General features: G+C 37.1%; 1 protein-coding gene and 1 pseudogene across 3 annotated transcripts in view; one reads left to right on the top strand and one right to left on the bottom strand.

The window, feature by feature from the left end:
* KNTC1 (kinetochore associated 1) overlaps positions 1-12054 on the bottom strand; it is a 56070-nt gene that overhangs the window by 16292 nt on the left and 27724 nt on the right. For all 3 annotated transcript variants that reach the window (XM_074321598.2, XM_074321597.2, XM_019734072.3), the window contains exons 34-45: positions 10516-10796; positions 9996-10168; positions 9470-9567; positions 8902-9040; positions 8326-8382; positions 7665-7828; positions 6716-6820; positions 6186-6314; positions 5445-5561; positions 4495-4604; positions 1781-1988; positions 291-380 (exon numbers count right to left, since the gene is read on the bottom strand). In XM_074321598.2, coding sequence (XP_074177699.2) covers positions 291-380; positions 1781-1988; positions 4495-4604; positions 5445-5561; positions 6186-6314; positions 6716-6820; positions 7665-7828; positions 8326-8382; positions 8902-9040; positions 9470-9567; positions 9996-10168; positions 10516-10796 — 1671 coding nt within the window. The remainder of the gene's footprint in view (positions 1-290; positions 381-1780; positions 1989-4494; positions 4605-5444; positions 5562-6185; positions 6315-6715; positions 6821-7664; positions 7829-8325; positions 8383-8901; positions 9041-9469; positions 9568-9995; positions 10169-10515; positions 10797-12054) is intronic.
* Positions 1997-4482, top strand: LOC148757343 (large ribosomal subunit protein eL33 pseudogene; annotated as a pseudogene).

Below are 12054 nucleotides of genomic sequence, written 5' to 3'. Positions count from 1 at the left end.
ATGACAATTTTGTCTTAATTTTCCCAAATCAGTTCTTTAGTGACTTCATACTCTTGGACAGACTTAAATGTTTCAGTGGAGCATATACTGGACTAAAATAAATAACAAAATATGGACAACAAGAACGATCTCTTTACTTCTGTATCCCTTTTAAAGAAAAGGAATCAGAATAAAATGGAGTTTAAAGGGAGCTCAAAGGACAGTCCAGAAAGACACTAGATAACTAATTTTTTCAAAAGATCCAACTAAAAACAAAGATAATTTCAAAATCAATAATATATTTGTTATACCTGATTAATATTAATGTTGGTTATCTTTTCATCGGCTCTTTCTATAACTTTCAGGACAATTTCGATCATTTCATAGTCATAGGGATCCAACTGTGTAAAAACAAAAATATATCAAAACTTGAGAAGATGTTGTCAGGCTGGTAGGTGGTTTTATTCAGTTATGTTGATGAATACAAATTACAAATATAAAATCTCAGTGCACTACAATGTTAAATTAGATTATTCTTTAAAAACTAATATTTTCTCATCTGTAAAAGTAGTTCTATTAGGATAAACATACATGCTTTAAAATGTCTCCAAGGCTGTTTTTTAAAAAAGCTGTACAAGGAGATATTGTTTTAATAAAGGAAGTTGTTTCTATGGCACTAAAAACCTAGAAAGATAAACATATCAAAATTTGGTAAGATTTTTAAATTAAAATTCATTTCTTCCATTTATAATGGGAAAATTAGAATAAGAGGAAATTGACTTTTTCTTGGAAATGATGTAACCAAAAATGTGGGCCTTCAAGCAAAAGTTTCTCAAAGGATGCCATTCTAACTCTAACTATATACTAAGATGCAAGAATTAATTGGGTGGCATCTATAGAAGTTTATAAAAAGAAAGGAAGTATTCTCTTTGTTCTTTGTTTCTGGTCACATACCATTATTCTTTTTTCCATTTTTAAAATGCCAACCAAAGTCACATGAATAACAACATTGAACAAAGTAGGAAAATGATCCCTATGGTACCTAGAAATTTTGAGCAAGTTATACATAATTTTTGGCTGAATTACGGGCAAAATATAAAACTGAATTACTTTTTGTAGTCTTATAAAATCTTACTACTTCCCCTTCCATCTACCTTCATTCCCCCACCAAACTAACCCTTGACCTAAAAGTTCCAGTTCTCAGAAGCTCTCCTAAAAAAAACCAAACAACCAAAAAAAAACAAAACCAAGACAGCAAATATGTATGCATGAAGATATTCATTGTAACAATTTATAATAACAAAATTTACAATTTAAGTGTTTATCAACGAAGGCCTGGTTAAATATAGGTTTCATCCACATAGTGGAATAATGAATATGTATCTGTCAAAAATGAAATAGATATGTGTTGACATGTAATAACAATATAGTAAGTGAAAAAAAGAGTAACAGGATAGTATATTTAGTCTAAGATAGTCACTAAACAATTAACATTTTTATCTATGGGAGTGGGATTAAAAATTTTCACTTTCTGATTTATACCTTTCTAGTATGATCTTTCTCAAAGAATGTGCTTTTTTAAAAATCTGAAAAAAAGGCTATTTCTATTTTTTTAAAAAAGATAGGAAAATTGCTGTCTCACACTACATTAAAAATATAGAAGTCTAAAATTCCTTCAGAATAAAAAGTTTATAAAAAATGGTAGGCCTTCTATTTCCAATTTGTTCCTACATAGCTAATGAATGAAGGGGAGGAGGGAGGCTTGAAATGACCTGACAGGTTCATTTCACCATTCATCTACCTTATGCAGAATTCCACTAAGACTGATAACCAAATCTTTTGTGCTCGTCAGCAAGGGCACCATTTCCAGGGCTTTGGCCAGCAGTTTGGAATGCTGCTGCGCTGTGGACTCCGCGCTCGCATCTCCCTGGCTGTGGCTGCCGTTCGTGTTGTGGAGCAGGGTTTCAATGAATAGCTGAAGAGCTGCATCACAGTTCAGCTGAAAGGTGCTAAAAGAGGTATTCAGTTACACTCCGATCTCCCCAAATGCAACAGTTTCCACACAAAATTTCTCACAGAAAACAGGTCTGTGTTCCCATCATTGAATCTGACCCTCCTGTTGTCCAGCCTTAGAATCAGATAGTCTGTCAGCAGAGTTAACTATTGCCCTTAAAATGTCAGATATTATTTATGCTCTTTCCGCCATCTTGGAGCCTGTGGAGACCTGCTGGCGACAGGACTCCTAAAATGATGGATACGTCTGGAAGGCTGTGGTCCCAGGCCATTTTTGCTGGAACCATGGGGAGCACACAGCTCTCCTTAAAGTCAAAGGCGTTTATGCTGGAGATGAAAGTGAATTCTATTTGGGCAAGAGATGTGCTTATGTGTAGGAGGTCAAGAACAACACATTGACTCCTGGTGGCAAACGGGACAAAACTAGAGTAATCTGGGGAAAGGTAACTCATGCTCATGGAAACAGTGGCGTGGTTTGTGCCAAATCTAAAGCAGATTTCCGGCTAAGGCCAATGGATACAGAATCCATGTAATGCTGTACTCCTCAAGGATTTAAACATATTGGAAAGTAAATAAAAGTGTAGATTTGTAAAAAAAAAATAAAAAAAAATCATACTATTCTTGGTGGGTATGTAAACTGTCACAATACTGGGGAAAAATCTGTAACAAAATTGAAAATATTTATGTCCTTTAATAGAACAATTCCACTTTCACACACTTCACAAAGTAGCCAAGATACATATACAAGGATATCCACTGCAACAACTGTTTGTAATATTTAAAAATTGGAAACAACTCAATCATCCATCAATAAAGGGCTAGTTAAATATCTTATTCATACAAAGGAATACTACAGAGTTCAGCAGATACAAGAAGATGCCCTATATCTGATATTGGAAGACACTGTTAAGTGAATGATACATGCTCCAGAATGGTATGTAACGTATGATTCTGTTTTTGATACATTTTTAAAAATGCACATCAGTGCATGCAAAGGGAAAAAAACACACGAATAAAGTCCAAACACTTTTAACAGTGATTATCCCTGAGGGATGGGATAACGTGGGACTTTACTATGTTCCATCTGAATTAGAAAAATAAACATTTAAAAACTAAGAATGAGGTAGTGTAGACAAAGACACAACTGAAATGCCTTTTTAAGCCCTACTAATAAGACAAAGACAGTTTAATTTTTCTACAGAATAACTGAAATGTCAAGAAAAACTTTCAAGTATGACCATTTTAAAGTCATTCCCTGAAATTCTAAGGGTCATCTAAATGTAGTCAGCTGGACTGCATGAAACAAAAGTGTCACCATCATACAACCCATCAATGCCACATAAGCACAATTGTGACATGAACTTGACATTATTATAGCTATTTATATTTTAGAAAAGGGGGTCCGTACTATAAAACACACAAAAATCTACCAGAAATTTGAATTACCAGAAAATCTACCAGAAATTTGAGAGACTGTATATACCTCACTCTGGATTTGTAGCAGTCCAAACTGAAGAATGGTGTAGTTTTGTTATTTCAAAGTGCAGTTAAGTCAGAGCTACTTAGAACTATGAGCAGTCAATAGGCCTGGGGTGACAGCCAAGGTCATTACTCTACCCCCCACTATCCATACACAGGGAGCAAGAACTAGACACCTGCCTAGTGAGGAAATTTCCTAAGCAGTCTCATTATCAAAAACTCAGATTCCACAAATCTGTCACAAATTGGATGAGGGTTTCAGCACCCTTAGTATTTCAGAAGCAGTCACTTATTATTTCACCCGAGCAGGTGACCTACTATAGGTTTGTTTTCTCATATATAAATTAGCAATAACAAGCAAGAAAACTTGTAAAAATTAAATGAGATGATGGAATGAAAGCTCTTTGAAACCAATAATGTGCCAGGAAATCGGTCATCATATTTATTAGATGGAAACATCTGAGATACGTCACAAATCATCTATTCCTACTCATCACAGTAAGCTGTATCTATAAATAACAATAGTCTTTAGTCTGATTTATTCACTTATCATATTTTAAATTCTCCCTAAATCATACTTTTCACTAATTTTTAATTTAAGATTACCTTGTCCCTACATTGATCTGATTTAGAAGTTTAACTGATCAGAAGAATATTCCCCAACTTCCTTGATCATGGGAATCATCGGAAGCTCCTATTAAGGATCAGATTCCTGGGCCTCAGACCAGACCTGTTGTATCAGAGCCACCAGAGAAGGGCCCTGGAATCTGTATTTTTAATCAAGTGCCTGAGGTGATGCTTATCATGAGGCAAGTTTGGGAAACATTAAACAGTGAATTAAAACGGTGATGTAGTAAGAGAATTTAATCTGGTTCTGGATTTATTATTCAGTTTGGGGGTGAGGAAAAGAAAACAGAGGTCTGTGGACCACAGGTAATAATCATAGCTATTACTGTTTTGTGGTAAGGATGACCAGCTTGTTAAAATTCAGAAAAAAATACCATTAACGTTGAAAAGAACTACCTGCAATATTCCAGAATGAGGCTTGTGTCCATATCTATATTCTCCACAAGAGCTTTAATGAGGTCTTTCTTGGTAAGAAAATGTTGCCTGAAAACCGGCTGAAAAGAAATCTAGAAATAAAAAGAGCAAAACGAAAAGACCCACTAAATGGAAATGTATTAGAAGAAGGGCGCCATTGTAACTTGCCTTTTTACAACCCCTTTTTTATAGAGAAACATTTTTTTATAGTTCCTCCAACTTTTCTTTTCATCACACTACCCAACGCGACCATGATTCAGATTTCAGGTCTATTTGGCCGTGGGTCCAAAATCTCTCTCGGTCACACTAACCCTTGCCTCTTCACCAGTAAGTTTGGTTCTTAGTGACAACCAGTCACATTACTGCATAGGAATTAGGCTTCGAAACATACAGCACTTCTGCAGCGGTTACATTCCTGATAAGTCAATTATCTGCAAATTATAGAACATGTTTTACATTTATAGTAAAGAAAACAGGATTTTGTTTGTCTATTTTTGCAAAGTGAAAAATAAGGGCCACTTACTTTTCCTTGGTAGGAGTTCTTAAAGCTTGGTACATACATTTTAATATTATCTTTAACCAAATAACAGCAGTACAAAAATATGAGACCAAAGGCTAGGCCTGAAATAATGTAAATGGCAGTTGATGCTATATATATTCCTATAGATGAGAAAGCTAAGCAGATGAAAATGTCAAGCATCTTTTAATTTCCTTAGAAATGTAGAAAAAAGGAAATGAGGCAAAAGGCCCTTTATTTCTTTGAAAGCACTAATGTGTGTACTTAATATAACTAAAATTTATGAGTCAGTATATGTATCTCTATATATCTCCTCTCCCCAAAGGTAAAGGATAATGAGATATTTGTTTTAAGTTTTCCAACTGGGTAGATGTCAGAATGGGTAAAACTTCACAGTGCTATGAAGAATACTCACACCAAGTTTACTAAGACGAATACCCCACTGGGCATCAGTACTGAGTTCTCGGAACTTAAGCTCCATTTCCGTTTCCTGATAGAGACTGGCCAATTGAGAGCCCACCAGAGATATTGCCTAAAAAATGAAAATGGAATTAAAATTCAATTGCAAATAGCATATGTTCTAACACCTTGTAAATGAAACCCAACAATAAAAAATCACAATGTTTCTTTGTGCTAACAGTGTGGAATGTTATATATTGCTCTGTACACAGTCAATATTTATATAATATTTAGGTCATTCAGCTTTTAGTATGATGCCATAAATTTAGTCTGGCTTTCGTTCATAAGAAAAGGCCAACTGAGTTATCCCATAAGTAAAACCCCTACAAAAGACAAATTTTAAAACACACAACATCAAAGAGAAGTTTTGCATCTGTTAAACTTGTCCTACAAAAAAGAATTGGCTCATAGATCTAAGGTTTCAAATACACTAGAGGAAGTATAAGAAGTAAGGTTCTATGGCTGCATACAGATTTTAAGAAATAAAATATACCGTAATTCTTTGGGTTGAGCAATGCTTATGCCTGCATATATATTCACCAGTGTGTCATTAGTCAAAGAAAAGCTGGTAGAAACCAAGTGAGTCAGTATGACATTTGTTCTGCTAAATCTTTAAGATACAGTGGCAAAGCCAACTTCATTTGTCCCCCTAAATCTTTCACACTTCAAGAACTGACAGTATGCTTCCAGGTCATACCAAAACTTTGTCGTAATTCTGCCATGCTTTATCTATGAGCTTCCAGAGATTTTCAAACACTTCTTTGTGGGGTAAGAGGGTGCAGTAACCCAATGCCAAATCAAGGTCCACCAGGCGACAATTAAATACCTACAGGAAGAAAGCACGAAGAGAAGCAAATTCTTCATAAATCAAAACAGAATTCAGTCTCTAAAGGCTTGTTGCTAAATTTAATTGCAGACTCTATGAAAGAACAGTGTTTCACGAAAAGTTATAGTAAGTAGTTCCAATTTGTTTGCTTAGTTTTAATGTCCTTTATCAGTATTATAAATTGACGGAGAGCACCTATAACCAGGTCTATATGCCACGGAACCCTTACCTTCTCTTCGGACTATTTCATCACTTTTCTTCAAATCCCCAACGCCCCCTCCCCCACCCCCTCCTCATTCTTACTTAACCTCGCTGAGATATCAGAAGTAACCAGAAGAGAGAGAGAGAAAAAAAAAAGAAAAAAGAAATAAAAAAAGAGTTTACCAAGAGCAAATACTCACTTTGTGCAACAGTGTTGTAGCATTTGCCCTGACGAACGTAACGGCCTTCTCTTTCAATACCATAATAACTTGCCTTGATTTAACTAATGTGGCCTTTCCAAACAACTTTTAGAAAAGAACAAAAGATTCATTAGGTCCGCTTCTATGCATCATTCTGAAAACTTTGCTTAAACAGTCAGGAACTTCAAAAATTCATCATTAGAAGCAAAAAGTATTCACATTTAATCTACAATGACAGAAAACTGGGGCTGGGGGAGAACTGACTGGGACAGGGCAGAAAAGGAACTTTTAAAAATATCTTGATTTTTAAATCAACCTGTACCTTTGAATCTGTGTCTTGAATGTGGTGTTGATGACAAGGTGAATACATTGGTTGATACACTTCAAACACGTACATTTTAATTTCAAAAGCTATACTTCAATAATTTTTTTTAAAAATTGGCATTTAGTAAATATCAACAGAGTAGTAGAAATAAATGTGATTCTCTCTGAGACCAGCTTCATAAACAAGTTATCAACAGGTAGTATGTTTTTTAGAATCTGTTCAATAATGCTATCAGGTAATAATTATAATAATTTGGGTCACAATAAAACAAACAGCTGATAAGAGAGTTTTGACCTAATGTGGTCACTGGGCTCAGAGTAAAAAGACGTCCCACTGCAACCTAAAAGCTCAGGTAACTTATTTTACCTCCCTGAATTTGAGTTTCCTCATTTGCAAGTGAAGGTTCTCAGGGTTGTAAAGATTGAGTAGGAAACGTGTGCGAGTACTCTTGAATACCACCTGAATGTCAGTAGATACTCAATAAATGTTTCTTCAGTCTGACAAATTATCAATTTCCTTGCTACAGAGCCAAAGAGGAAAATGTGGACTCCAAATTCCTGTATTTGCCAGTGCTTTTGTATCTATATTCATCCAAAGTGAAAGTATTTGTTCTCGAAACCCTACCTTTTCACTCAAACTGACATTCATGAAGTTTGACACAGAGTACTGAAGACAGGTACCAAATGAACGAACTACGAATCTCAGGGCCAACTCCCATTGGCTAGATTCTTGAAGGTTCTGAAGCATGGCGGAGATGGAATTTATACTGGGTAAAATAAGGCTGGCTCCTGTGAAATGAAAGAAGTATTTTATTTGAGTAAAAGTATTTTAAAATTTAGATTAAAAAAAACCACAAAGATAGATCATATTATTGGAAACTGTTTTCAGGGACAGCATACTTCTTCAGTGCAGCTCATGGTCAAAGAATTGGTTCTCAAAGTTAGCAAACGAGGAGTTAACATGAGGCTTGATTTAAACCAGAAAAATACCTCAGTCCATTAGATAATGAGGTACGTAGTCTGTAACTGGTCTGTTTTGAGATGCTTAAATCATTAGCTGAGGAAAACCATTTCTTCACTTAGAAGACAAAAATTTATTAAAAGATTCAAAAAAGTTAAGGCTGTAAGCCTAATGACTCTCTGGAGGAATAACAATGTAACAGTAAGAACTAAGTAACTACATTAAAAACATTAAGTCAGATTCACATTCAGGATTTCAAGGAATTTTTATATTGGTGTATTTACAAAGTTGTAATACAATGACATACATTTCCGATGTCAAATACCTTCACTAATGGAGCAGTATGGTAAACTTGTAGAATCCAGGGGATGTCTCTTGCTTTCTATGAAAGAGAATAAAGTAAATAACATTAAGTAATTCTTATGGAGTACATATTCACATCACAGAGATATTTAAATATTGTGTTGTTATCAAATAATGTTCTCAAACAAACTGCTACTTCAAAAAAACCCTCAAGTATACATACAGAAAACACAGAGGTGAGTGTACAACTTGATAAATTTCCACAAAGTGAACACATCCATGTAATAGCATCCAGACCAAGAAACAGAGCATTACCGGCACCCAGGAACCCCCTCTTGCCCCCTCCCGGTCATTATCTACCCCCAAGGACAACCACTACCCTGACTTCCAACACCATGGCTTCCTTATCGCTTTTCCTTGTACTTTATGTACATGAAATCATATGCTATGTATTCTTTTGTGTCTGGCTTCGTTTGCTCAGCATTTTGCCTGGGAGGTTCATCCATATTACTGTGTGTAGTTCTAATGCTAAACCTCTACAGTTTAAACTTGCATATAACAGAAATACATCGAAAATAACAACACAAGTGAGATTTACCAGCTAGAGGGACAAGTGATGAAATCAATTCATAAATGACCGGGAGCACCATCTGTGACTCGAGGACTATTCCATCTTCACTGAAGAAGTCACCATAAGACCACTCTTCGTATGGATCTTTATGAGTTCCGAAAGAAGTCTAAATACCAAACCATAAGGAAAAGACACAAATAAGCACACTCTAAAACACAGATAACCATCTTCACCAAGCAGAACCCAGAATCAGAGATATTAGAGCCAAACGTGGTTTTGATGTTCACATACGACTATGTAGTCAGTTCCTTCTGGTCTGGGCCTGATAATCATGCCATTTTAAATTACACTGTCACCCAAAGAGGGGGACAATGTCCCGAGATGCCTCGTTTGAGACCCAATGTGTCATAAGATTGTGCAAATTAAAGCCAATAAGTGACTAGAAAAAAAGAAGTGGTCTTGTGCCCACTAGTCTAGAACAAGAAACTACAAGATAGAGTCAGTGTTTCTGTAAAAGTTGAGAGTGATTTAAAAGTGGTGCATAATGGATTGGCAGGGCTTTTGCTTAAAGAAAAGAAAATCAAAAGCAACTTACTTTTACTAGAATTCCACAGTCATCCATTTGGCATTGTCTGGACAGTTCTACTGCTGTTAAAGTATATTTACATAGTTCTAAAGCGTCTAGTAAAAAATCTGAAAGAAAATGGAGAAAAATCATTACACAAATATTTCACCTGTTTAGAATAATGAAAACAACCTCTGAATAATTACCATTCAAAATTCTAAGAAAGAGCACAAAGTTAGAGAGAGAGGTTCCCACATAACCCTAAATAATACAGTTCAGCTGTTTTCTTAAGTTTGGCTGGAAACTGAGATCAGATATGGGGAGGTAAGGAATTTCGCAGTCCTATAAAAGCGAGTATTGTCAACAGTCAGAAGCGACATCGTTAGCATTTGGAAATATTTAAAAACAATCATCCCCACAGAGAATCGATTATAAGCATCCCTTTGTAAAATGGAGACACGACCTCTGCTCTCGTCACTGCAATGTCCAATTGTAAAGAGACAAGTATGACATGAACCAGGGAATATCAGACTATGTACATTACAAATCTTGTCACCTGGACTGCAGATGGTGGCAGCTTGGCAGGCTAGATCATGTATTACCACAGGAAGATTCAGTCCCACAGGTGTCGTCAGGGGAACGTCATTAGCCAACATCTGACAAAGCTTCTGACATGTCAGAAACAGCAATTTCCCAGTGTCGGCGTTGCAGTGATACTTATACAAGTCTCTTTGGAAGAAAGGAAGTGTGGGAAGTTAGAATATTCCTGTTGAAAGCAAACGCGTTTGCCTTTCTTGGGTTAATATATAACCACCATTTAAAATGTCTTCACAGTATACAGCGTGCTTCATTTTTCACCGTATTTGGGGATCCCGTTCACTGTTGGAGAGCAAGGGGTAGGTTACCTAACTCTGCAGTATCGGTCACCTGTCCTCTGAAGTCTAAAACAGGCTCTCAGGGAGAGAAACCAAGGCTCACTTCGGTGCAAATGCAAGCGGCACCGGTCCCACCCTCATCGGAACTGAAGCCAATGTTCCTTTCAGACAGAGCGGTGGGTGCGGAGGGCCGGAACTCACCTGCATTTTCTCAGTGCCGTTTCCACGTTCCCGTCGTTTAAGGCCCTCAAGGTCAGCTCGGCCTCCAGCTCCAGTGGGGACATGTGCAGGGCCAGCGCCTGTCTGTGCAGCCTGGACTCGGGGCTCAGGCTCTTGTGCTCAGTGGCCCCCGGCTCTGCGGCGCTCCTGGGTTGGTGTTTTGCCTGAGCCACTTCTTGGGCTTTAATGTACTGTTCACGCAGCTCTGCTAACAGGGAAGCGTTGCTATAATCCCCAAATGAAAGAAAGACTTCAAAGTTCTCCTGTGGCAAAGGCAAACAAGACAAAGCCGAAGACTGTTTAATTCGTAGATTGTGAAAAACCATCTTACGTCTCAGACCTCGCTTTCTTCTCTCTCCCTCAAAGACGACTCCCACGTGCATTAAAGATTTAAGACTTTGTAGTTGAGGATATGAAAGGAACGATACAAAACAAGTTTGGAAACTAAAAAAACATCACTTTATCCCAGGTTTTCTCCGCGTCAGCACTACTGACACTGTGCGCCAGAACTGTGCGGGAGCCCTGAACACAAAGAGGGGGGGATCTGAGGTTAGATTTGGGCGATTCCACCTGGTGGCTTGAAGGAGCCAGCTCTGCTCTTTTCTAGAATAACTCCTGAGGGGCTGCTGATTCAGCAAAACAAAAAACCCATGGAAGCCCAGGGGAGGACTTGGAAAGGTGGGAGGGCTGGCAGCCCTTTCGCTTTGGTGCTATACTTTAGGGCAGGGTTTCTCAAGCTTGCCAGATGAGTCTCTGTCGTGGGGGCTGCCCTGTGCATGCATAGCAGGATGTTTAGCAGCTGCCTGGGCTCTCTACCTACTAGATCTGGTGAAATAAGTGTTCAATAAACAGCAGCACAATAAACACACGTGACTTTGCCTAGATCAAAACCATTGCTTTAAAATATTTCTCACTTTCAAATTTAAGAACATGGAGAAGTTATGTTGACTCCTCAGGTGCTTTTCACAAAGACATCTATTGTCTAACATAGGTCTCAAATGTTTGGTTGTAGCACCCCATTACACTCTTAATTATTCAGGACCCCCCAAAAAACCTTTGTTTAAGGGACATCCATCGATATTTACCATAATAGAAATTAAACTGACAAATTTTTTAAAATACAAAAGGTATATAAAAGTGTACATTCCATTAGCCTTCAGGGTGCTGATGTTATGAAGCCTGTGGACAAACCAAATAATTATTGCTGTCAATATAGTTTTAATCTCACGGACTCCCGCCCTCCAAAAGGGTCTCACAGACCCTTAAGATTCCCTGGGCTGTACTTTGAGAAACAGTGGTCCAGTAAACTGTGGCAAATTATTTCTTCTTTATATACTTTGAGAGATAACAGCTGAGAGATAAATCTGCCAGCACGAATTTTAAGCTTTCACAAAGAGATCCTTGAATCTATCCAATTTTCTATTTAATAAAACTCATCAGTTAACTTTGAAAGTCCTTCTAGTTACAAAATCTTTTACAGGAAAGCCTTTGAACCAAAATGATATTAATTTTGAATCTCAA

Source organism: Rhinolophus sinicus, chromosome 9 (assembly GCF_057876585.1).
Source record: "Rhinolophus sinicus isolate RSI-liver-muscle chromosome 9, RSI-T2T, whole genome shotgun sequence".
NCBI classification, from domain to species: domain Eukaryota; kingdom Metazoa; phylum Chordata; class Mammalia; order Chiroptera; family Rhinolophidae; genus Rhinolophus; species Rhinolophus sinicus.
The sequence above is the reverse complement of the archived record's forward strand: the minus strand, read 5'-3'. Positions and strand labels throughout refer to the sequence as shown.